The 20059-nt window shown below is 37.4% G+C and overlaps 1 protein-coding gene across 1 annotated transcript in view; it reads left to right on the top strand.

The window, feature by feature from the left end:
• The window catches only part of ADGRA3 (adhesion G protein-coupled receptor A3), a 60279-nt gene that overhangs the window by 27468 nt on the left and 12752 nt on the right, over positions 1-20059 (top strand). The window contains exons 6-14 of the mRNA XM_075709308.1: positions 41-201; positions 1085-1298; positions 2257-2421; positions 8834-9035; positions 14742-14891; positions 17599-17760; positions 18033-18236; positions 19323-19536; positions 19689-19897. Of these exons, the coding sequence (XP_075565423.1) occupies positions 41-201; positions 1085-1298; positions 2257-2421; positions 8834-9035; positions 14742-14891; positions 17599-17760; positions 18033-18236; positions 19323-19536; positions 19689-19897 (1681 nt within the window). The remainder of the gene's footprint in view (positions 1-40; positions 202-1084; positions 1299-2256; positions 2422-8833; positions 9036-14741; positions 14892-17598; positions 17761-18032; positions 18237-19322; positions 19537-19688; positions 19898-20059) is intronic.

The raw sequence follows: 20059 nt of genomic DNA on the forward strand, positions 1-20059 counted from the left end.
GTTGCATTTTGCCACTGTAAATACCTATTTTGTGTTGCAGGGAATTTCAGACTGATTATCTTCTTTGCGATTGCAACATACTGTGGATGCATCAGTGGTTAAAAGAAAGAAATATAACTGTACGTGAAACTAAATGTGCCTATCCCAAGTCACTTCAGTCGCAGACGGTGACTGGTGTTAAGCAGGAGCTTCTGACCTGTGGTAAGCACTCCTGACAGCTGATACTTATTTTCTAATGCATTCCATATTCTATTAATATTAGTGAACAGACTTTTTTGCTTTGTTTAGTTTCCCCAAAATTCATCATTTACATGACAGTGGTAACAATGATTCTTTTTTAAAGGCTGATCTTTAGTCATGATTCAGTGTTGTTTGTTTTTGAAATAAATAATAAGTAAATGGCAATTGTGGATGTTAGTCAGTAGAAACTAAGCATGAGTAGCTCTCTCTGGAGATTAACTCCTTTTTTCTGCTAATCCATGTTTTTCAGGGATTTTTACCTAAACTTCACAAGAGGAATCAGAAACTGATAATTTTTTTCCAAAGCCTAGCTATCCAACTTCAGATGCGCAAATTATTCCAAGCCCAAATTTCTGAAGTTAAAAGGTCTTCATTTTATGACTTTCCTGTATGGCAATTCTGTTGTTGATTAGCCTTTTTGTTGTGATGGAACCATGACCAACTTGCTTAACTTCTTTGTCGTATTAGAGTTATTCCATCTGTCAAAATAATAAAACATATGTATTTGTGATTTTGAAATACTAATAGTGAGAAGTTGTGAAGAAATAAAATGCATAAATATATTTTTCATTCAGGTTTACATTTTTCACTCTTTTGGTTGTAGGCTAGCAAAATATTTTTGAAATGTATTACATTAAAGGAATACACATTTTGAAAAAGAATATGATGAGAATTTGTATTTTTCAATATCTGATGCATCAGATGTAGTTTTTATATAAAACTTGGAAGATGCAGCTTACAAGGAGGTTACATCAATAATTGATACTCAGCGTATTTCTCTCTTGAAAATTATGTATGTAACAGATTCTTGCTATTAATTGTGCTTTTATTTCTTGAATTGTAGAGCCACCGCTTGAATTACCATCTTTCTATATGACTCCGTCTCACCGTCAGGTTGTCTTTGAAGGAGATAGTCTACCCTTCCAATGTATGGCTTCGTATATTGATCAAGACATGCAAGTCTTGTGGTATCAAGATGGAAAGATAGTGGAAACTGATGAGTCCCAGGGTATTTTTGTTGAAAAAAACATGATTCATAACTGCTCACTGATTGCAAGGTGAATCCATAAAGAGAAAATGTATTTCCCACTCCTCATATTCTGCTCTGATTTAGCGACTATTTCCATAACTAGTAAGGCCCTCTCATATCCTCACTGAGTGAACATACGTAGACACAAACTTCCCAAGCAGGGAAGTAGTCTGTAACTCAACACATCTCTTAAATTACCTGAGCTTGGTCACTGTTGCCAACTATCAAGTTTGAGGAGGGACATCTATAGATTTGATGAGTCAAACCCACCTGCTTAAAGCAGGGTTTGCTAGAGCAGGTTGCCCAGGACTGTTGCAGTTGGGTTTTAATCATCTCCAAGGATTACCCAATACAGCTCATGTAAAATATGTTTGTGGTAGGATACATTTGTTCTCTTGGAACATTAAAATGATGAAAACAATGCATTTAAGTGAGCTACTCATGGATTCTTTCCTCTTCCTTTTGAGCACACCACAGTTGGTAATATTGAAGTTCTCCAGCAGAGAGCTACAAGTATAATTTGTTCTGCCTGCAGCAGATTTTTGACTCATACAGCATCTACAGAGTGGTTCTGTATCCTGTAATTGTATTAGTAAATTAGGGCTTCTGACTTCATCACCAATTATGCATTTGGGAAGTTATTTTAGTTTGGCCTTTCTGGAACAACTATAAAAATTTTGTGTTGAAGAGCAATGATAACACTTGGGGAATTTGGATTTTTCATCTCTTCTTTCTGATGTCAAGGAACTTTTTCCCATGACTGTTCTTTTTCTTTCCCGCCTTGGCAAAATTGAGAGCTAGAAGAGTAGTAAATATTTCTCTGTTAATTACAATACATTGATTCATAGATAGCTCTGGTTTTATAAGATCACTCAGTTGCATATAATCGGTTGTTTCTTCTGTCTACTTTATTTATCTTTTGGTAAAAGCTTATATAAATTTTATTGCAAGACTGTTGGGTTTATTTGTTTATTTTATGTTCCCAGTGCACTGACAATCTCAAACATTCAGGCTGGCTCCACAGGAAACTGGGGTTGCCATGTACAAACCAGACGTGGGAATAACACAAGGACAGTAGACATTGTGGTGCTAGAAAGTTCGGCGCAGTACTGCCCTCCAGAGAGGGTTGTGAACAATAAAGGGGATTTCAGGTTGGTAATGTCAATTTTTTTTTTTTTTTTCAGAGAAAAGAAAAGTCCACTTAATGTTAAAGGTATAGGTATAAGGTATTATGCTTTAAAGGCACCTATGTGGATGTTCATTTGTAAATGGTATGTGATAGGTTTTTTTTTTAACTGTCCTAAATTAGTATGTGTTGAAAGAAGTGCACACAACTGTACCATGAAATGTTAAACTTTGAGCCTGTTAACTCACATCTTTGGAAGAGATGGAAAGTAAGCTATGATATTTGAAATATATAAATAAAATTATTGGAATAGAGTAAAACTTATTAGATGACCTGTAAGTTAGAGTTGGATCACATACTGATGGGAGGAGTTCCAACCAGGTTATTCTGTTTATAAATCCCTCCTGCTCCCATACAACAAAATCACTATCTAAGAAACATTTAATACAGGTTTGTTTCCCCCCCTGGCCCCGTGAGTATTAGAGTGAATAGTATGAATGGTGCTTCCTTTTAATGATTGTTGGGACTGTAGTGGTAGCTCTGATGTTCCATTGTGTTGGATATTGCAGAGTATTTTATTTTTTGTTCTTACCTCTTCACCTGTTTTCCCTTTTCTGATCTTTCTGCTGCTGGTCACTCTAACAACACGTTTCTCCTGGAGGTGCCAGCTGTAACAGATAGCTTCTGTATAGATTCTCTATATGTAAGGTAATTCCCTTTATAACTACTCTGTGTTGTACCTCCCTGCAGTACCTCCTACTGAGAATTAGTGTATGTCATAGCATATGTTTTCACTACAGTTTGGAGGGTTTCTTAATGTTGTAATAACTGCTTTTACCCACTCATTTATTTTCTCTTTTCTTACGCTGCTTGGCTATGTCGATCTTCTGCTTGATCTTTTGTTTACATTTATAAACTTTTCTTCCTTTCCCTGTGTACATTAGAGTTCTTTAAAAATCCTCTTCTTTCTATACAGCTAACTGTAATCTAAGGCCATAAATCTTTTATTTTAAGAAATGAAAAGTAAGTTAAAGCATGTTGCTGGGACATAGTTTTTGGGAGAGAAGACAAGTTTTCAAGTGCAGAAGGCCTTGTTCACTTGTAGCAAAATTTCAGGTAAAGTCATGGCTGAGAGCATTTGTTCTGAGTTCACCTTCTTCATCAGCTGGACAATTTGAGAAGAAGGGTAGCTGGTGTCTGAGTATGAGAAACTATTAGCAAGGGAAGTAGTGTTAAGATCACTTGCTGCACAGAGGCAATTTGGAACTACTTGAAGAGTTTCACTTTCACGTTGTAAGGAATTATTTATATATACTTTGTGCATATTCTCTTTTTACGCTGTGGTGGTTTCAACTGCAGGGATGAGCATTACTTTAGAAAATGAGAACTTCCTGCTTAAGGTAAAAGGTGAAGAAAGTCAAACAGATGCATGCTGTATTCATCAAAGAACACATCTATTTAAATCACTTACACATTTTTTTTAATGACACAAGTGTGAATCGTTCTTCTTTGATTTGCCATTAGAGGTGAAAACAGATGGTAAAGGCTTATTTCAAAATGTTTTCCATTAAATTAACCTGTGCTGTTCAGTGACTGTTAGGTGTAATAGGATTTCCCCCCTCTGGAATTCAGTAGAAAGAAATAAGATTTCAGGAAATGTTTAGCTTATCAAAAAGTTTACTATGTCTGGGTTTACTATAACAGCATTGCATTTGTAGTTTAGGTAGAGTAATAATAAAGAGTAATTTTTCACCTTTGAGACCATATGGAAATAAGGCTTTGACTAGTGAGAAAATGGTTCTGAGCAGATGGCTGTAAATGATCCTAGGTGAATTTGATTTTATAGTTTTTTAGTTGGAACTGGTTAGTCATTTTAACTTGGAAGCTGTTTCAGAACTGGCATCTAGATTTTTATCCCTTCAGAGATGGGATAGCAAAGTGTAGCGAAGGAGGAAGTTTGTCTTTAGTGTCTTTGGCTCAGCAGTAGTTTAGCATGAGTTTATAAAAATTAGGCAAAAACTGTCTTCATCATGGAACCTTTTTTTTTTTTAATTTGGATGTTCTTTTAAGTCTTACTCAGATAATATCCCTGAATATGTATACAATCTGTGTTTACATTGAAAATACAGTTTGCATTTTAAAATGGAACCTAGTGCTTCTGCTTTGATAAATCCTTCAACTGCTGTGTTTAGAATAATTTTATGCTGGTAGTTGATAGAATTCTTTCTTAAATATAGGAATTATCCTTTTGAAAACTGTTACTCACTGGGTGTAATTAATCTTAAAACTGTAATTGTCATGCTGAATTTAGAGAATTACTAAGATGTAATAAGAAAAAATATTAGACTACCTGTAAGCTAATGAAATTATGATATAAAAACTCATTGTAACTGAAAGTTATTGTTGGCTTAAAGAAATGAATGCTTTCAAAACAGAATTAATATGCATGAAGGGAAGGATTCTTTTATAATCTCATGGTCTAGCTTTTTTTTTTCCTGAGATGAAATTACAGTACTTAAATGTAAATGAACCATCTTTTCCCCCACAGCTGTCTACTCTCATGTATATGTGATAAATTTTGAGCACCTAATTATAAACAGTGATGAAATAAGAGTGTTAACACAGTCCAGATTTGCACTTCTGCTAGCAGTTGGGTAAACTGTGAAAGATATTCAAGCTTAGGCTCACAAGAAATTAAGAATGCAGCCAAACTTATGTAGTTAAGTTAACTTACCTAAATCATTAGGTGACTAATGTATTAGTTTTATTAGTAAAATGTTTCTGTAGATACCTGAATTTGTTATAAAGGTAGCACACACTATATGACTGTCTGGCATTGCTAGTATTCTTTTGAGAAGATCATGGTAAAAGATGATAAAATGCTGTGTAGGGAGATGAATGAAAGGTAAATGCAGTAGGAATAAAGGTACAGTAACAAAAGGGAAAGAGATGGATAAAAAAACCAGGGGAAGTGGAGAGAAGAACAGGGGAGAGAAGGCAAATAATCTTGTGATAATCTAATAACTGTTGAAGTAGTGTTAAACACTGAAAGTGTCACTGTTTTCCGTTTGATGGCTACAGAAATTCCAGAAGAAAGAGAGATATATGGCTTAGAAATTATACTTGTTTAAAAATCTAGTAATTAGAGCTTTCCTGAAGAACTTGGTTTTCATTTGAGTCCTAGGGTTTCACTGTGGTTTCTCTTTTTACTAATTCTTCAGCATTAGGTGTGACTAGTGAGGAAAGGAATGGCACACGCCATTTTTCAGTGATAATACTTGTTTTGGAGGTTGTGTCATACAACATCTGTCAGGACTGCAGTGTTTAAATTATCCTAAGGCCATGTGGCACTCAGTCTGTAAGGTGATACATTCAGTCAAAACTGAGCCGACCACATTTTAACTTAAAATGCTTTGGAAAAATACAACTTTTAGAAAACTGTCTATAAAGACAGAGGCAGATATCCTTTTCAAAGTGGCATCTTCAATGTGGAAACAAAATACAAAAATTTCAGTGTTGATAAAATTGTTTTGGAAATGATGTTTTGGCACTCCAGTGTCAGTGTTTCTGGAAACCTGACTTTGCCTTCTAGAAGCTGAGGTTTGGGTGTATTATGCAAGGTATTTGTGGGCCTGCATGTCTTCTAAGAGCTGTGCCAGCTGATTTATTAGTTGTCCTCATCTGCCTGCTTGCTTTCTGGCTTCATTTTCTGAAGGCTCATTATGTATCCATAAGAAGTGGGAGCATAGAAGTAGCTTATCTTTGTACTTGTTTTTCCCTAGTCTGTGTTAATCAGACTTCAATTTGTCCATACAGAAATTTCAGAGACTTGGATAAGTTTACATGTATTGTATCCCCTTATCCCTTCCTCCCTTCCCAGCAGATCCATAACTTGCTCTGTCCATGAGCAGAACTGGCCAAACATGATCGAAAGTGATGTTTTTGTTAGCTTGCTAGGGTGCATGTAATGTTGCACTAAGGTTATTACTGGGATTGCAGCAGTTCGCAAAGGCTGTTGTGATTTTTTTCTAAGGAAGATTTTTGTCCTTTCTGCTGTTTTTCCTTCTATACAGGAGAAAAGATGGTAAATAATTTACATTACCATTACAGAATCTATACCTGTTCTTTGAATTAATTTACATTTCCTAAAATACCTGTATATAATTCCTGGCATTTAAAAACTGCACTAATTCTTTTTTAATTTTTTTCTTTCTTTTAACCACCTCCATTGCCACCAATTCTAGTACAAGTTTTCCTTTCTGATAAAGGTTGAATGGTGACACTTCTGTTAATTTCTTGAAGTGGTTGCTGAGGCTCTGAATATAAGCGTATGTATATTTACTGGGCTGGATGAATCTCTGCTACGATACCCGAATAATATTCTGTCTCTTCTAGTATTCAGATACTATGGTGATGGTCATAATAATAAGTCTCCATTTCTTAACTAAATGACGTCACTACAGTATGGAGAACTGATTTGTAATGCCAAAGCTGTTCTAAAAGGTAGTAAAAATTTAAGCCTTTATTTTCTCTTTTGGTTTGTTGTAATTATTGTCTAGTCTTTCCCATTAGATTCCTTACTGACTTTCAATTCTTTTATGGTTGTTGCTATGACCTGTGCATTTTAAGGATGCCATCAGCAGCTATGTTCGAGTTGTTTGTTGCCCAAACTGAAGTAATGTTTACCAAAATGGCCTGACATAAGAATCTTTCTTCCATTACTGAACGTGCTGAAATTGTTCAGTTGAAGCTGATTAGGAATAAATAGGAATTTGAGACAGAGAAGACTTTCAGTATACACCAAAAGGTTAATCTGTTGCATCATTTAATATAATTGAAATGTGTAGCTTTTTGCCTTGGTCCATCCCTGGAGTTACTCTCTTCTTTGAGAAAGGACTGTCGTAAGTCTCAGCATCTTCAGTAAAAGAAGTTACTTAACTGATGAATAGGGAAGGAGAATGGACCTGACTTGTTCAGTTTCTCTGCTCTGGCAATATTACTTAAATTTTAATTTCCTGAAATGGAACATCCTTCAAGGTGTTTACTCCATCCTCCTGCAAACACATTTTTTTTTTCCCCCCAAATATAGATATGTTCTAAGCATCTCCTAATTTAGATGATAGTAGTGACTAAATGGCTATTTACTGAAATGCAGTCCAGATATAAAAGCAAACTTTAGATCACAGTGTAATCTAACAGAACTTTTTGTTCGACCATTTCACTTTTTGGACACAACTGCTTTGTGCAAGGCCCTTTGAAATACTTAAAACTGAGAAAAAGTATATTAGCTCTTAAGGCTGTTCAAGGAGCTTGACTTCATTTTGGTACAGAGAGCCTGCCATGATCAAATGAAGCTCTCTTGCTCTCAGTTTTAGTTAAACCTTATATATTGGGTTGTTGGATTTGAGATATGTAGCATTCTGCAATTTAGGTATGTATGCTTTTTGCTTTTAAGGTTCAAGTATTAGTATTCTGAATGTTAAAATACGCTGAATGATATGCTTATGCATATATTAACAGGGGAGAGGGCTGGAAGCAGGGTCAGGCAGACTGGCATTTCTTGTTGCTGTCCTCTCTACTCAGCATTGCAGCTTAATTCTTATGTCCTTCTATTCTTATATTTCCTTTGAATCAGTTCTGATCTCATGAATGATCAGTGCACTAAAGACATATTGCAATTTAATTTTCTGTATTTACTATTTCATTTTTATCTGTGTATATGTTTATACAGATAAAATATGCAGTAAAATTACAGAGGGGAAAGTTTAGACAATGTTAGAAGTTTTCTTAAAAAGCGCTTAGTTCCACATACCTTGAGTAAAAGGAATTCTTTTCTACTTTCTTAACATTTTCAACACTTTCTTTTCTCAACACTTTCTTTTCCCATTAATTTCTATTTGCTATTATGTTTGGTTGCAAAATAGGTCAAAGTGGTTGTACTACTGCTACTGTTTCTTGATTACTGTAAATGTAGTCTTCTGTTCATATCTGCAGATTAGTATTGATACGAATGCAGTCATTTGAAAGTTACATTGATGCATGTGAACAGGACAAGTAGAAAGCTTGCAGAGCTTTCTACTATGTATTTAACTGTTTTTGTAGTGTTAATATGGAATTTTTCATGAAGTAGGCCAAGGTTTTTTATAAAAAAAAATGTAAACTATTTTTAGTAATTTTATAAGCACCTCTTTCTATCTGCAACCTCATGAAAGAATTAAAAAAAAAATGCTAGCATTAGAACTTGTTTTGTTAATAGTACACAAATATGAACAGCTTGAAAATAGTGAAGGTGAGCCAAGGTGGCCCTTTAAATAGTTTAGAGATGCTTAGTTTTGAGTGTCTCTTTATTTCATGTTGTAGTGCTTAATGCTTTTATTTACTTGTCATGTAAATTTGTCTAAATTTTTTTTTCTTTTTTTTTCCTTTTGACTCCCCAGGTGGCCTAGAACATTGGCAGGCATCACAGCATACCTGCTGTGTACGCGTTATTCTGCTGGCAGTGGGATATATCCTGGCAACTCACAAGATGAGAGAAGAGCTTGGCGCAGATGTGACAGGGGAGGGTACTGGGCAGAAGAGGACTACTCCAGGTGCCAATATGCAAATGATGTGACTCGAGTTCTTTATATGTTCAATCAGGTAATTTGTGCATTTCTATAAAATCAAATTCTTTAATGAAAATAAAAACTCAAAAGTCTGTTTCTCCATTTTTTTTAAGCTGGTAATACTGGTGGTCAAGATGAATTATGATGTACTCAGAAGCATGTGTTCAATGCTAGAACTTGTAGGTTTATGTTAAGAATTTGGTTTAATATCTATTTTGAGTGCCCCCAGATTGAAAGTGCAAGGAATATTTTATTCTTTGGTGTACTTTGTAAAGCATAAGAGAGTGGTACTTGTCATGATTGTTTTTGTCAGCTGGATGCCCTGTCCTGCCAACATGCTATAAAGAAACAAGGCAGGCTGCAGTTGTAATGGAGAACAGCTATTTTCATTATAATAGTAGAGAGTAGTGAAACTCTGCTCTGCCTCTGTTGCTGTAAACCTCTTAATAGACTCGGTGTGGCTGGTGAGAGTTAACTAGTGAAAGTAGTGAGTATTAACTAGGCTTCTCTAATCTGGTACTCACAAGGATACAAGAGAGTATTAGATTTTAAATGTAGCTATGAAACAAAATTTTTTAGCTTCATTCTCCTTTTGAGGCTTATCTCTACTTAATGCACATTTTCATAAACACTGTTCTGCAGTGATGCACCCATGCAGTGATATCCCCAACCTTGTATGTATAGGCACTGTATTGTAAAATACTCCATAAAGCTTTGAACCTCTGGTTTAAGCTTTATGTTTTCAATGTGTACTGTCAGATCACTAGCATCAGTGTAACAGGGGAAACTATGGAGAATGAGAATGGTTTTTTTTTGGTGTGGTGGGTTTTGTTTGTTTGGTGGTTTGTTTTTTTGTTTTGTTTTTTTTTTAATAATACACCTATGCCATTTGAGTTGATGATGTTGGTAGAACTGCTTGTGTTTAACATGGGCCATGGTGCTTGTGTGACCTCAGGGTGGGTTAATGTGTGTTGTGTGTGTTTAGAGTGTTTCAGTGTGTGAGCTCACATTTGTTTAGAGAAAACTTTGCACTGTGTATCAGAAGCACCACAGTCCCTAACTGGGACAAACAGGATCTAAACTGGTGTTTGCCCTTTGGACATCTCCGATTTATATGCATAGTGCAGCCTTGATGTCCAGTGGCTTGGGCTAAGTTTAGTTTGAGGTAAAAGCACTGAGCTGCATGTTGTGTAGATGGGTTGTGGCTGACTTGCTCTTTCTGTGTTCAATTACTTACTAATGCAGACATAGCTTTCTGTCTTCCTGCGCTGGTTCCCTGAGGAATAATGAGCACTGATGGAAAGGTTGGGAGAGGGAGAAAGACGAAGAGCTGCCTGTTCTGGTCCAAGATAAACTTTGTGGTTGACATAACTACTTGTGCTCTACTTCTTTATATTCCTAGCACTGGAGATGCGTGCCACGGCTTGGTCACAAGAAACATGTTTGAGGGCTGAAATGGGAGGTGGTGGTGCTTAATGACTGGTTAGCAGGTAGGAGATGATGCTGGGGGTCCCTTTGTTGTCCCTTTGTGGGACACAGCAAGGTTGAGTGTTTCCTTATTGAGAGCTTTGATGCTGCTGGTTTGCTTTTTCCTCGCCTGGGAATTCACATTTTCCTGCAAGGTCTAATAGCCCAATGCTACTCCTGCCTATGTACTGTGGCCCAGCTTCAGAGTTGCAACTGCTCAAAAGCCTAGACTACTTCAGCCTGTTATAAGTGCTTTTGGTTAGCCAACATTTATCATGTTGTGGAAGAATGTTGCCAACTTTGTGTTAGGCAGTTTAAAATTGTGAGGGTGTCATGGTTTAACCTCAGTCAGCAACTGAGCACCACACAGCTGCTCGCTTACCAACCGACTGATGCCCAGCCAGTCCCCGAGCAGCAGACCCCAGACCAACCCTTCCCCCTAGTTTTATTGCTGAGCACGATGCATTGTGGTGTGGAATATCCCTTTGGTCAGTTGGTCGGCTGTCCTGCTGTGTCTCCTCCCAACTTCTTGTGCACCCCCAACCTAGTCGCTGGCAGGGCGGCATGAGGAACAGAAAAGGCCTTGACTCTGTGTAAGCACTGCTCAGCAATAACGAAAGCATCCCTCTAATATCAATAATCAACACTGTTTCCAGCACAAATCCACAACATAGCCCCATACTAGCTACTATGAAGAAAATTAACCCTAGCCGAAACCAGCACATTCTCTGCCCCTTATTCCATACCATATATGTCATGCTTGGGTCCCACATTATGCAGTACATCCTCATTAATCACCCCCCCTTCCCATCCTTTGATACAGTACACAGATATCATTCCCTTAGTCTATGGACTACCCTTGTGAAACATCTGTAAAATGTACCCAAAGTATCCATTGAGTTCATTTAGTCCATGACCTTGGGCTCCATCTGTTATGGTGGTGTCGCAAATGTGATTTTTTTACACAGCTTTGGTTAGCAGCAATTTAAGATTTATTAATATTTTTGAGATAGATCACAGTATTAGGTTGTATAATTCTTAACAACACTTAAACATCAGCCAATTTGAAACAGTGATTTGATGGAATTTGTTATAATCAAGACAGCGACTTAGTTATAAGATTCGAGAATGGCAAGGTTCACTATTACTTTACAAGGAAGAAGTACACAAAGGAAAATTCAGCTACACAGAGGGATCGTGGGTGCAGGGGATAAGGGGGACCCTACTGTTGAGTCATGAGATTCAGAATAGACCCCTGTGCTTTCTAAACTCCTTTCAGAGAGGAGTCTAGGTGCGGCTAGGTCCAATCTTACTCTCAGACTTGGTCAACGGTTTATGTGAGTAGGGATAGTGTGTATATATATATGTGTGTGTGTGTGTATATGTATATATGTAGCCAAATTGCACAGACACGCACGCACACACTGAGGTTAACCTGTGATCAAAATTTCCCTTTTTGTGAGTTTCGTGAATTACTCACTTTTATGTGCCGGCATTCATCAATGGACGGTTGGTGAACCTCATGAAGGTCCTCGCGAAATCAATGCACAATCCTTCAATCCTCACGAAATCTACCCTGAGAGGCATCTCAGCTCAGGGGGAGATACTGGGTCGCACAGTCCACTGCAGTCCCAGAGAGCAGTCCCAAGATCTCCCTCTTGGATCGCTATTTATAGGATCTCGAGATGACTGGCTTTGGTCAGTAATTTACACTCTGGCCACAATTTGTGCCGAGTTGTCCTGATGTACCATTCAGGCAGCCGATAGCCCAGGTGTGGACAGAGATTGTCTGGCACCCCAGTCATTATGACCAAGATAACAACACAATAGAGCTTTTCCTGGGATCTCAGAATGGCCTGGGGGGCTGTACCACCACAGGTGGTCACTCAGGACAGGAGAGGTGGTGTGTTGCATGGAGTTACTGGGCACCAAAGCCAGCTCAGGTCATGTCACTGCTGCACTTGCACTGTTTCTCGTAAGGCTTGTCCTCCAGTGGTTCAGGTGGTTCCTGCTATAGCAATTCCTATAACATGCAACTCTAATCATGGGTTACAGCAGTTTAAAGGTACATCCATTGCAGTCTGCACCCATGGTCCCTTTGGGCCAGGTTATAGGGTTTAACATTGCAATGAACTCCTCCCCTTGCTCCAAGCCTGACTAGCAACAAGGGGTTCCTGCTATAGTAATTCCCATAACATGCAACTTGAATCACAGATTATTTTCACCCAGGATTAAATCACCTTGAGGTACACATCAGACTCCTCCCTCCTTCTGCATTACCCACCAAGTGCACCCAGGTCCTTGAGCAAAAACAATCCTGTGAATAGGTTTACCCTTTCCTGAGGAAGGAATAACCCAGACAGTTTTTCCCAACAAGTTCCTTATGTGTACTACAGGGATCTTTTCTCCTTCCACAGTGCACAGGGGTTTTGGGCAGGGACATGTTGACTGGCAGATCCTTTAGTATTAACTAGCCAAGTGGCTTCTGCTAAATGTGTACCCCAGTGGTTGAATGTCCCAGCACCCATTGCTCTCAGTGTTGTTTTTAACAGTCCATTTTATCATTCAGTTTTCCTGGAGGCTGGTGCATGATAGAGGATGTGGTGCACCCATCAATGCCATGCTCCTTGGCTCAGGTGTTTATGAGGTTGTTTCGGAAATGGGTCCCATTGTCTGATTCAATTTTTTCAGGGGTGCCATGTCACCATAAAACTTGCTTTTCAAGGCCTAAGATAGCATTCTGGGCAGTGGCATGAGTCACAGGGTATGTTTTCAGCCGCCTGGTAGTCGCTTCCACCATTGTAAGCACATGGTGCTTGCCATGGTGGGTTCATGGTAGTGTGATATCAATCTGCCAGGCTTCCCCATATTGATATTTCAGCCATCATCCTCTATACCAAAAAGGCTTTAGCCGCTTAGCTTGTTTGATTATGGCACATGTTTGACATTCATGGATAACCTGTGCAATGGCATCAATAGTCAAGTCCAACCCTCAGTCACAAACCCACTTGTACGTTGCATCCCTTCCCAAATGTCCTGATGTATCATGGGCCCATCGAGCTATAAATAGCTCGCCCCTATATTCCCAATCCAGATCCACCTGAGCCACTTCAATTCTAGCAGCCTGGCCCATCTTCTGGTTGTTCCAATGTTCTTCAGTGGCCCGACTCATGGGTATGTGAGCATCTATGTGACATACTTTTACAACCAGGTTCTCTGCCTGGGCGGCAACATCTTGCCATAATTCAGCAGCGCAGATGGGTTTGCCTCTGCGCTGCCGGTTGCTCTGCTTCCCTTGCTGTAGCCACCCCCACAGAGCATTTGCCAGCATCCATGAGTCAGTATAGAGATTTTTTTTTCTCATTCATTTTTCTCATTCAGCAATATCTAAAGCCAGCTGGATGGCTTTCACTTCTGCAAACTGACTTGATTCACCTTCTCCTTCAGCAGTTTCTGCAACTTGTCGTGTAGGACTGCACAAAGCAGGTTTCCACCTTTGATGCTTTCCCACAAGATGACAGGATCTATCTGTAAATAGGGCATATTGCTTCTGATTTTCTGGTAATTTATTATACAGAGTAGCCTCTTCAGCATGAAGAGGCTCTGGTGACACTCTGAAGTTTCAGCCTTCTAGCTAGTCCATGGTTGCTTCCAGGGTTCCCAGACGGTCGGGGTTTCCCATTCAAGCCCATTGCATTATCAGTGTGACCCACTTACTCCATGTAGCGACAGTTGCTTTCCACTGTACTATGTGAAGTTTCCCATTTTTGGTCCCTGCTAGTTCAGGCATGTTGATGTTGCATACAATTTAGTGAAGAATTTTCCAGCATGGTGCTTGTTTCAGGAATGAAATTATGAGCTTTGTCATAGAGGCAATCTATCCTTTTTTTTTGTGTGTGTGTTCCATTCTAAATGCTTTCTGTAATTACAGAATCAAGAGTGAATGCTACAGTAGTGGTGTGTTTGAATTCCTTTTGGCTTCTCTTGCTATAAAATGCCATATTTTAGGAGCTGCGTGTTGCTATGCCTAGGCTCTGGTGAAAAGGAAAATAAGCATTTGACAGTACTGTCTTTTTTGCTCCTTTTCTTGGTGCAACACCTCTCTCCCTTCTAGGACAACAGGACAAAGCCCAGTTTCTGGCTAAAACACTGTGATCTCTGTGGGAATTAGTGTCCTCTTTGGGCAAATGCTTATTGATGAATTGCTGAAGTGTTGCCTCTATCTTGTACTTAATTTTTACTTCAAAATGCCTATGTTTGTTTCTCTATATAGATGCCGCTCAACCTTACTAATGCAGTGGCAACAGCAAGACAACTCTTAGCTTACACTGTTGAAGCAGCAAATTTTTCTGATAAGATGGATGTTATTTTTGTGGCTGAAATGATAGAGAAATTTGGAAGATTTGCTGAAAAATATAAAGAGGTAACTGGGTAATTTGCCATCATTTTAAAGATAATCGAAGTGTTTGTCCTTAAGTATTCTGATCAGTGAAACCTTCTCAACGTTAGATACAGGCACTGAGTTAGTGGATTATCAGATTCTGTTCCATGTTTTTGTTTGTTTAGTAGGTCCCTGAAGTTGCTGACCCATGGTCACAGACTTTGCATTCGCGCTGAGATGATCCAGCATTCACTGGACCTGTAATGTGAATAACACCTCTGGTCAGCACTGGAGCAGGGAGATAGGTACAGTAAGTCTGTTTTTATTTAATATGGAGTGGGTCACACAGGTTTTCATTGGTATGTTCTTATCTAAAAATACAAATAATGAAAGCCTCAGAGATCCTCTCAATAATGAATAAAACAGGACTTATCTTCTCCCCTCCCACTATGGTAGGCCATCTTTATTCAGTATTGAGCTGTATCTCTAAGGTTTTCAGTATTCCTGTATCTTGCAGGATACAAGATAAGACATTAAAATAAAATCTTAGAGAACGCTCATTGTTGGCGAGAAAAATGCGAGTGGTTGAATAGTCCCACCAGTGGGTAGGAACTCTCTGTTTCACTGCTGAACAGAGGTTATATTGATCTTACTGTACAGTGCATGTTGGGAAGTTGGAGACCACAGTTTTAAACTTGTGCAAAAAAAAAAAAAAAAAAAAGCCAAATTTCCCCATCCACCCGCAGCAAACCATAAATGCTGGTTGCAAATTCTTTGCAGAACTCCTTGGAGAATTTTCAGGCTAAATCTCCTTTTTACAATCATAGCTTGGATTTTTTTGTGTATTTTGGAATTATACAAGCAGTTCATTAAATGGCTGGTTTTGTACCCAGTCAAAGACAGAAACATATTTTAGATTGCTGCATGATTTGTTAACATTATAAGGATATTCTTTTCTCGGCTGTGATTTATTGTCTGTAGAGTGACACGACCTGGCATTACTTTGCCATGTTTGAAGGTAGTAGATGATATGGAAATATCTAAGTAAAATTCATAGGTAGCTCTGGTCTTAGATGATGTATTTTTTATTTTAATTGGTTTGCTTTGAAGTCAAGCTTTGATTTGCTGATATATTTAAGGAATATGAGTGCAATTTCATTTAATAATTTGTAGTAGCTCTTAATAAGACATTTCTTAGGGTGTTACTCTGAAAACTTCTTCTTGACACTATTCACTTCACATCTTATTGTCAGTTCTTTAGTTTGTGTTACAGTGGCTATTCTGAAAGATAAATACTGTAAATTATGAAAAGCTTCACTTAATAGCTTTTTCATGTCAGAAGAGGAAACAAATGCTTGAAACAAATGTCAGAAAGTTCTTAGCAGGTTGTCTTAAGTTAGAATGCAGTTGGAAAAACCTGTGTGTACCTTGATAAGCAGGGGAAAGAATAACGTAATATTTTTTTAAAAGTATGAAACAACTTGAGTCCTGTGACTTCAAGATCTTAATACTGATAATTTATCGTAAAACCACCATTTGTTGATGTGTAAAACGTTATCAGTTTTCAAGTAGTAATAACTCATAATAAGCATCTTCAATTAATGTGACTGATTTGTTCTTGAGAATTTAATACAAAGGGCAGCCAGCAAATGCTGCTTGAGGCTCTGTGTTAGCTGTTGAGAATGTTTACTGATTGTAGTGTCTGTCCCTAAAAGAGACAGTTCTTAAAATAATAAATATTTTTATTCCTGTGCTTGCCTTTATTTTTAAACATTTTAAAAAAGAAGACCAAACTACTGTGTTCTCTCCTTAGTAATATTCTGAAAAGAAATTGGGAAACCTGCATGGTAAAGGAGATGTCTTTCCCGCCCCACCCTGTCTCTCTTCATGCAGAAAATTTCAGTCCCTAAATTTAGGCACTGTGAATTGCATTTCAGTCAATTCAACTAGAAAATACAGTCACCTTCACTTTTGGTCCAGTATTTGTCACTGTTTCTTAAATGTTGTGAAAATCCGGTGTAGGTCAATGTTGTCAATGTAGATGCTCATTAATTTTGGCAGAGTTGTGGCCTAAATAAATGAATTCCCTTTATAGTTTGTATTTGTCCATCATACAGAAGAGAGGGTAAGGGAGTGTGAGCATAAACTTACAACAGCGTCATTGGTAGTTTGAAAGCAGCTCTGGTACCTACAGGTATTTGCTGTCTCTCTCACGTATAACCTGCGACCTAAAACAGTTAATGAAAAATTGAAAGCAAGCAAGGAAGGAATCAAAGAAAAGGCAGCAAAAGGAGGAGAAGCAGAAGTGTTGTGTGCTATGCCTATATTACTGTTTTCCTATTATCTTTCCCCATACATGCAAGCTGTATTAATGTTGATTTATAGTTTACTTTTTATTTATTTTAGGTTTAAAGTTGATTATAGATAGCCCTTTTAAATAATTAGTACAGTACAATACAGAGTATTACACTCTTTGCTTTTAATGAAATATCTGTATTTCTCATGTTTTTGTTTTCTAAGTATAATGTAAACAGACAAATTACATTGGCGTAACTTTTTTGTTGGATGGAGGTAAATGTCTGAGTCAAAGTATTTCTGTATCTCAACTTGACAAGTGGTGATTGAAATACGAACAGCCTATTTCCTTTTGCTTTTTGTGCTGACAAGTCGATTTGTATTGTCTGATAATGATCCTATTTGATGAATGCTTTCAAAGATATAAAATAGTCTTATTTCTCTTCCCTATTAGCTTGGTGATGTGATGGTGGACATAGCAAGTAACATTATGTTAGCTGATGAACGTGTTCTGTGGATGGCACAAAGAGAAGCCAAGGCTTGCACTAGAATTGTACAGTGTCTACAGAAAATTGCTATGTATCGGCTTGCAAATGGAGCTCAAGTTTATTCTACTGTAAGTATAAATTTATTTATTTAGAAGACATTTTGCTGGCTCTTGAGTTTCAATAGCTTTTTATTTTTCTTAATAGATGTTGGCATTATCTGAAATGCCTACTATTTCTGTAGGGAGAAGAGAAATACTCTGAACAGATTTATCCCTGCCAGATAAAAAGAAACAGTTTTCTGGGTGTTTTTTTCTGTTATGGCAGAGACTTCCTTTAAGATGATTTATTATTCTTCCTGTGGTGTGTAAAATTATTTAATGTTTGATTTTTGTCGTCACAGTATTCTCCAAATATTGCTCTTGAGGCTTATGTAATAAAGGCTGCTGGTTTCACTGGGATGACATGCACCGTATTTCAGAAAGTGGCTACATCAGACCGTACAGGACTCAGTGATTATGGGAGAAGAGATCCAGATGGGAATCTAGATAAACAATTAAGCTTTAAGTGCAACGTTTCAAATACACTGTCAAGTCTGGCTTTAAAGGTCGGATACTCATTGTTTCCCTACTGACTTTGTAATAATATCTTAAATATAAATCATTTGGAAAGCAGGTTTATATTATTAATTTCTAATGGTTAAGTAGCATTTTTACGTAACCCAGAATGACTGTGACAAGAGATAATTAAAGTGACAACAGATAATAAAGTTTGATTATAGAATAATTTTCAATGGACGCAGTTTTTAATGAGTAGGTGTGGTTTTCTTTATTAAAACATCTTAAGTTGAAAGATGCTTTCAGACCTTTTCATAAGTATGGAAATTGAAATGCTCCCTAGTTCATAGTAATACTTGGCTTTATTTTGCTCTATTTTCACCTTCATTACATATTAAATCCGATATTACCAGTCTCCTTAAATATCTGAAATATTCTGCTCAAAGTGATGCTGTAATTAAGCACGAAGTAGAAAATGGATCTGAAAGGCTTTTTTGTGTGTGTGTGTGCGTGCATGTGTGTATAGAATGGAAACACTTCCTCATATTCTGTAAAAGTACTTTTTCAGTTACATTCCCCAACATACCAGTTTACTTTTATCACTTAATGTGCTTGAGTGTCACTGCAGAGTGTATATTTGAAATGTTATTGATGTAATTCTATGAGATTACATGCATGGTTCCCTACCCAAGTATAATTTATATGCAAGTTATCAAAACCTGTTTGTATACAGTGTTTCATTTTGAATGGTACTGATGCACAATTAGAGCATTTCTCTTTGTCTGCTTGTCTTGCTTGCTGCTTCTAGTTGGCAATAGTCTAATCTGGAAAACTCTTGTAATATTTTACTGATATCAACTTCAACTTTACTCTCTATAACAAGTAAGGTAACTACAGAATCTTACCTCTTTTTTTTTTTTTTTTTTTCTTTTTAAAAAAGTGTTAAGACTTTAATAACCTGATTCAACTAGTTGATCATAGATTACTTGGAAACACTGTCAAATAGGTTTGTCACAATACATAGTCTGCTAAATGCATTCGTCTCTTCACACTGTTCAGTTGGAGGAGTTGCTAATTTAATCTCTGTAAAGAATTTAATTTTCTCTTTAAAACTTTAAAAATCTGTTTATTTCTAGAACACAATTGTAGAGGCTTCTATCCAGTTGCCAGCTTCCCTTTTCACCCAAAAGCAAAAAAGAGAAATCAGACCAGCAGATGAATCTGTCTACAAGCTTCAGCTTATTGCATTTCGCAATGGAAAGCTTTTTCCAGCAACAGGAAATTCAACAAATCTGGCTGATGATGGGAAACGTCGTACAGTTGTAACACCAGTTATTCTTACCAAGATAGGTTTGTCTTTTATTATTACTTTTTTAGGGTCTTTAAAAATAAGAAACATTGACTTCTTTGTTTTGACTATTGTATATCTAATAAAAGGTTTTTAGCATCTAATGTGTTACATATTGAGAAATTTATGTGCAAATACATTTCTTTTGTAACAGATGGTTTAAACCTAGCCAGTCACCACGTTCCTATAAATGTGACACTGCGGCGCATTGCACATGGAGCAGATGCTGTTGCAGCTCAGTGGGACTTTGATCTACTGAACGGACAAGGGGGATGGAAATCTGATGGTTGTCGCATTCTTCTGTCTGATGAAAATATTACTACCATCCAGTGTTACTCCCTCAGCAACTATGCGGTTTTAATGGTATGACACTTAGAATTACGTGTCTCTTTCTGGAACTTAAAAATATTCAAAATGCAATTCTGTGGGTTGTTTTTTTTTTTTCTTGCATTAAAGAAAATGAGCATTCCTGCATTCCGTTTCACATAAAACTAGACATAAGAAATAAATCTTCAGTTTTCGCTT

This window comes from Pelecanus crispus, chromosome 4 (assembly GCF_030463565.1).
Source record: "Pelecanus crispus isolate bPelCri1 chromosome 4, bPelCri1.pri, whole genome shotgun sequence".
NCBI classification, from domain to species: Eukaryota; Metazoa; Chordata; class Aves; order Pelecaniformes; family Pelecanidae; genus Pelecanus; species Pelecanus crispus.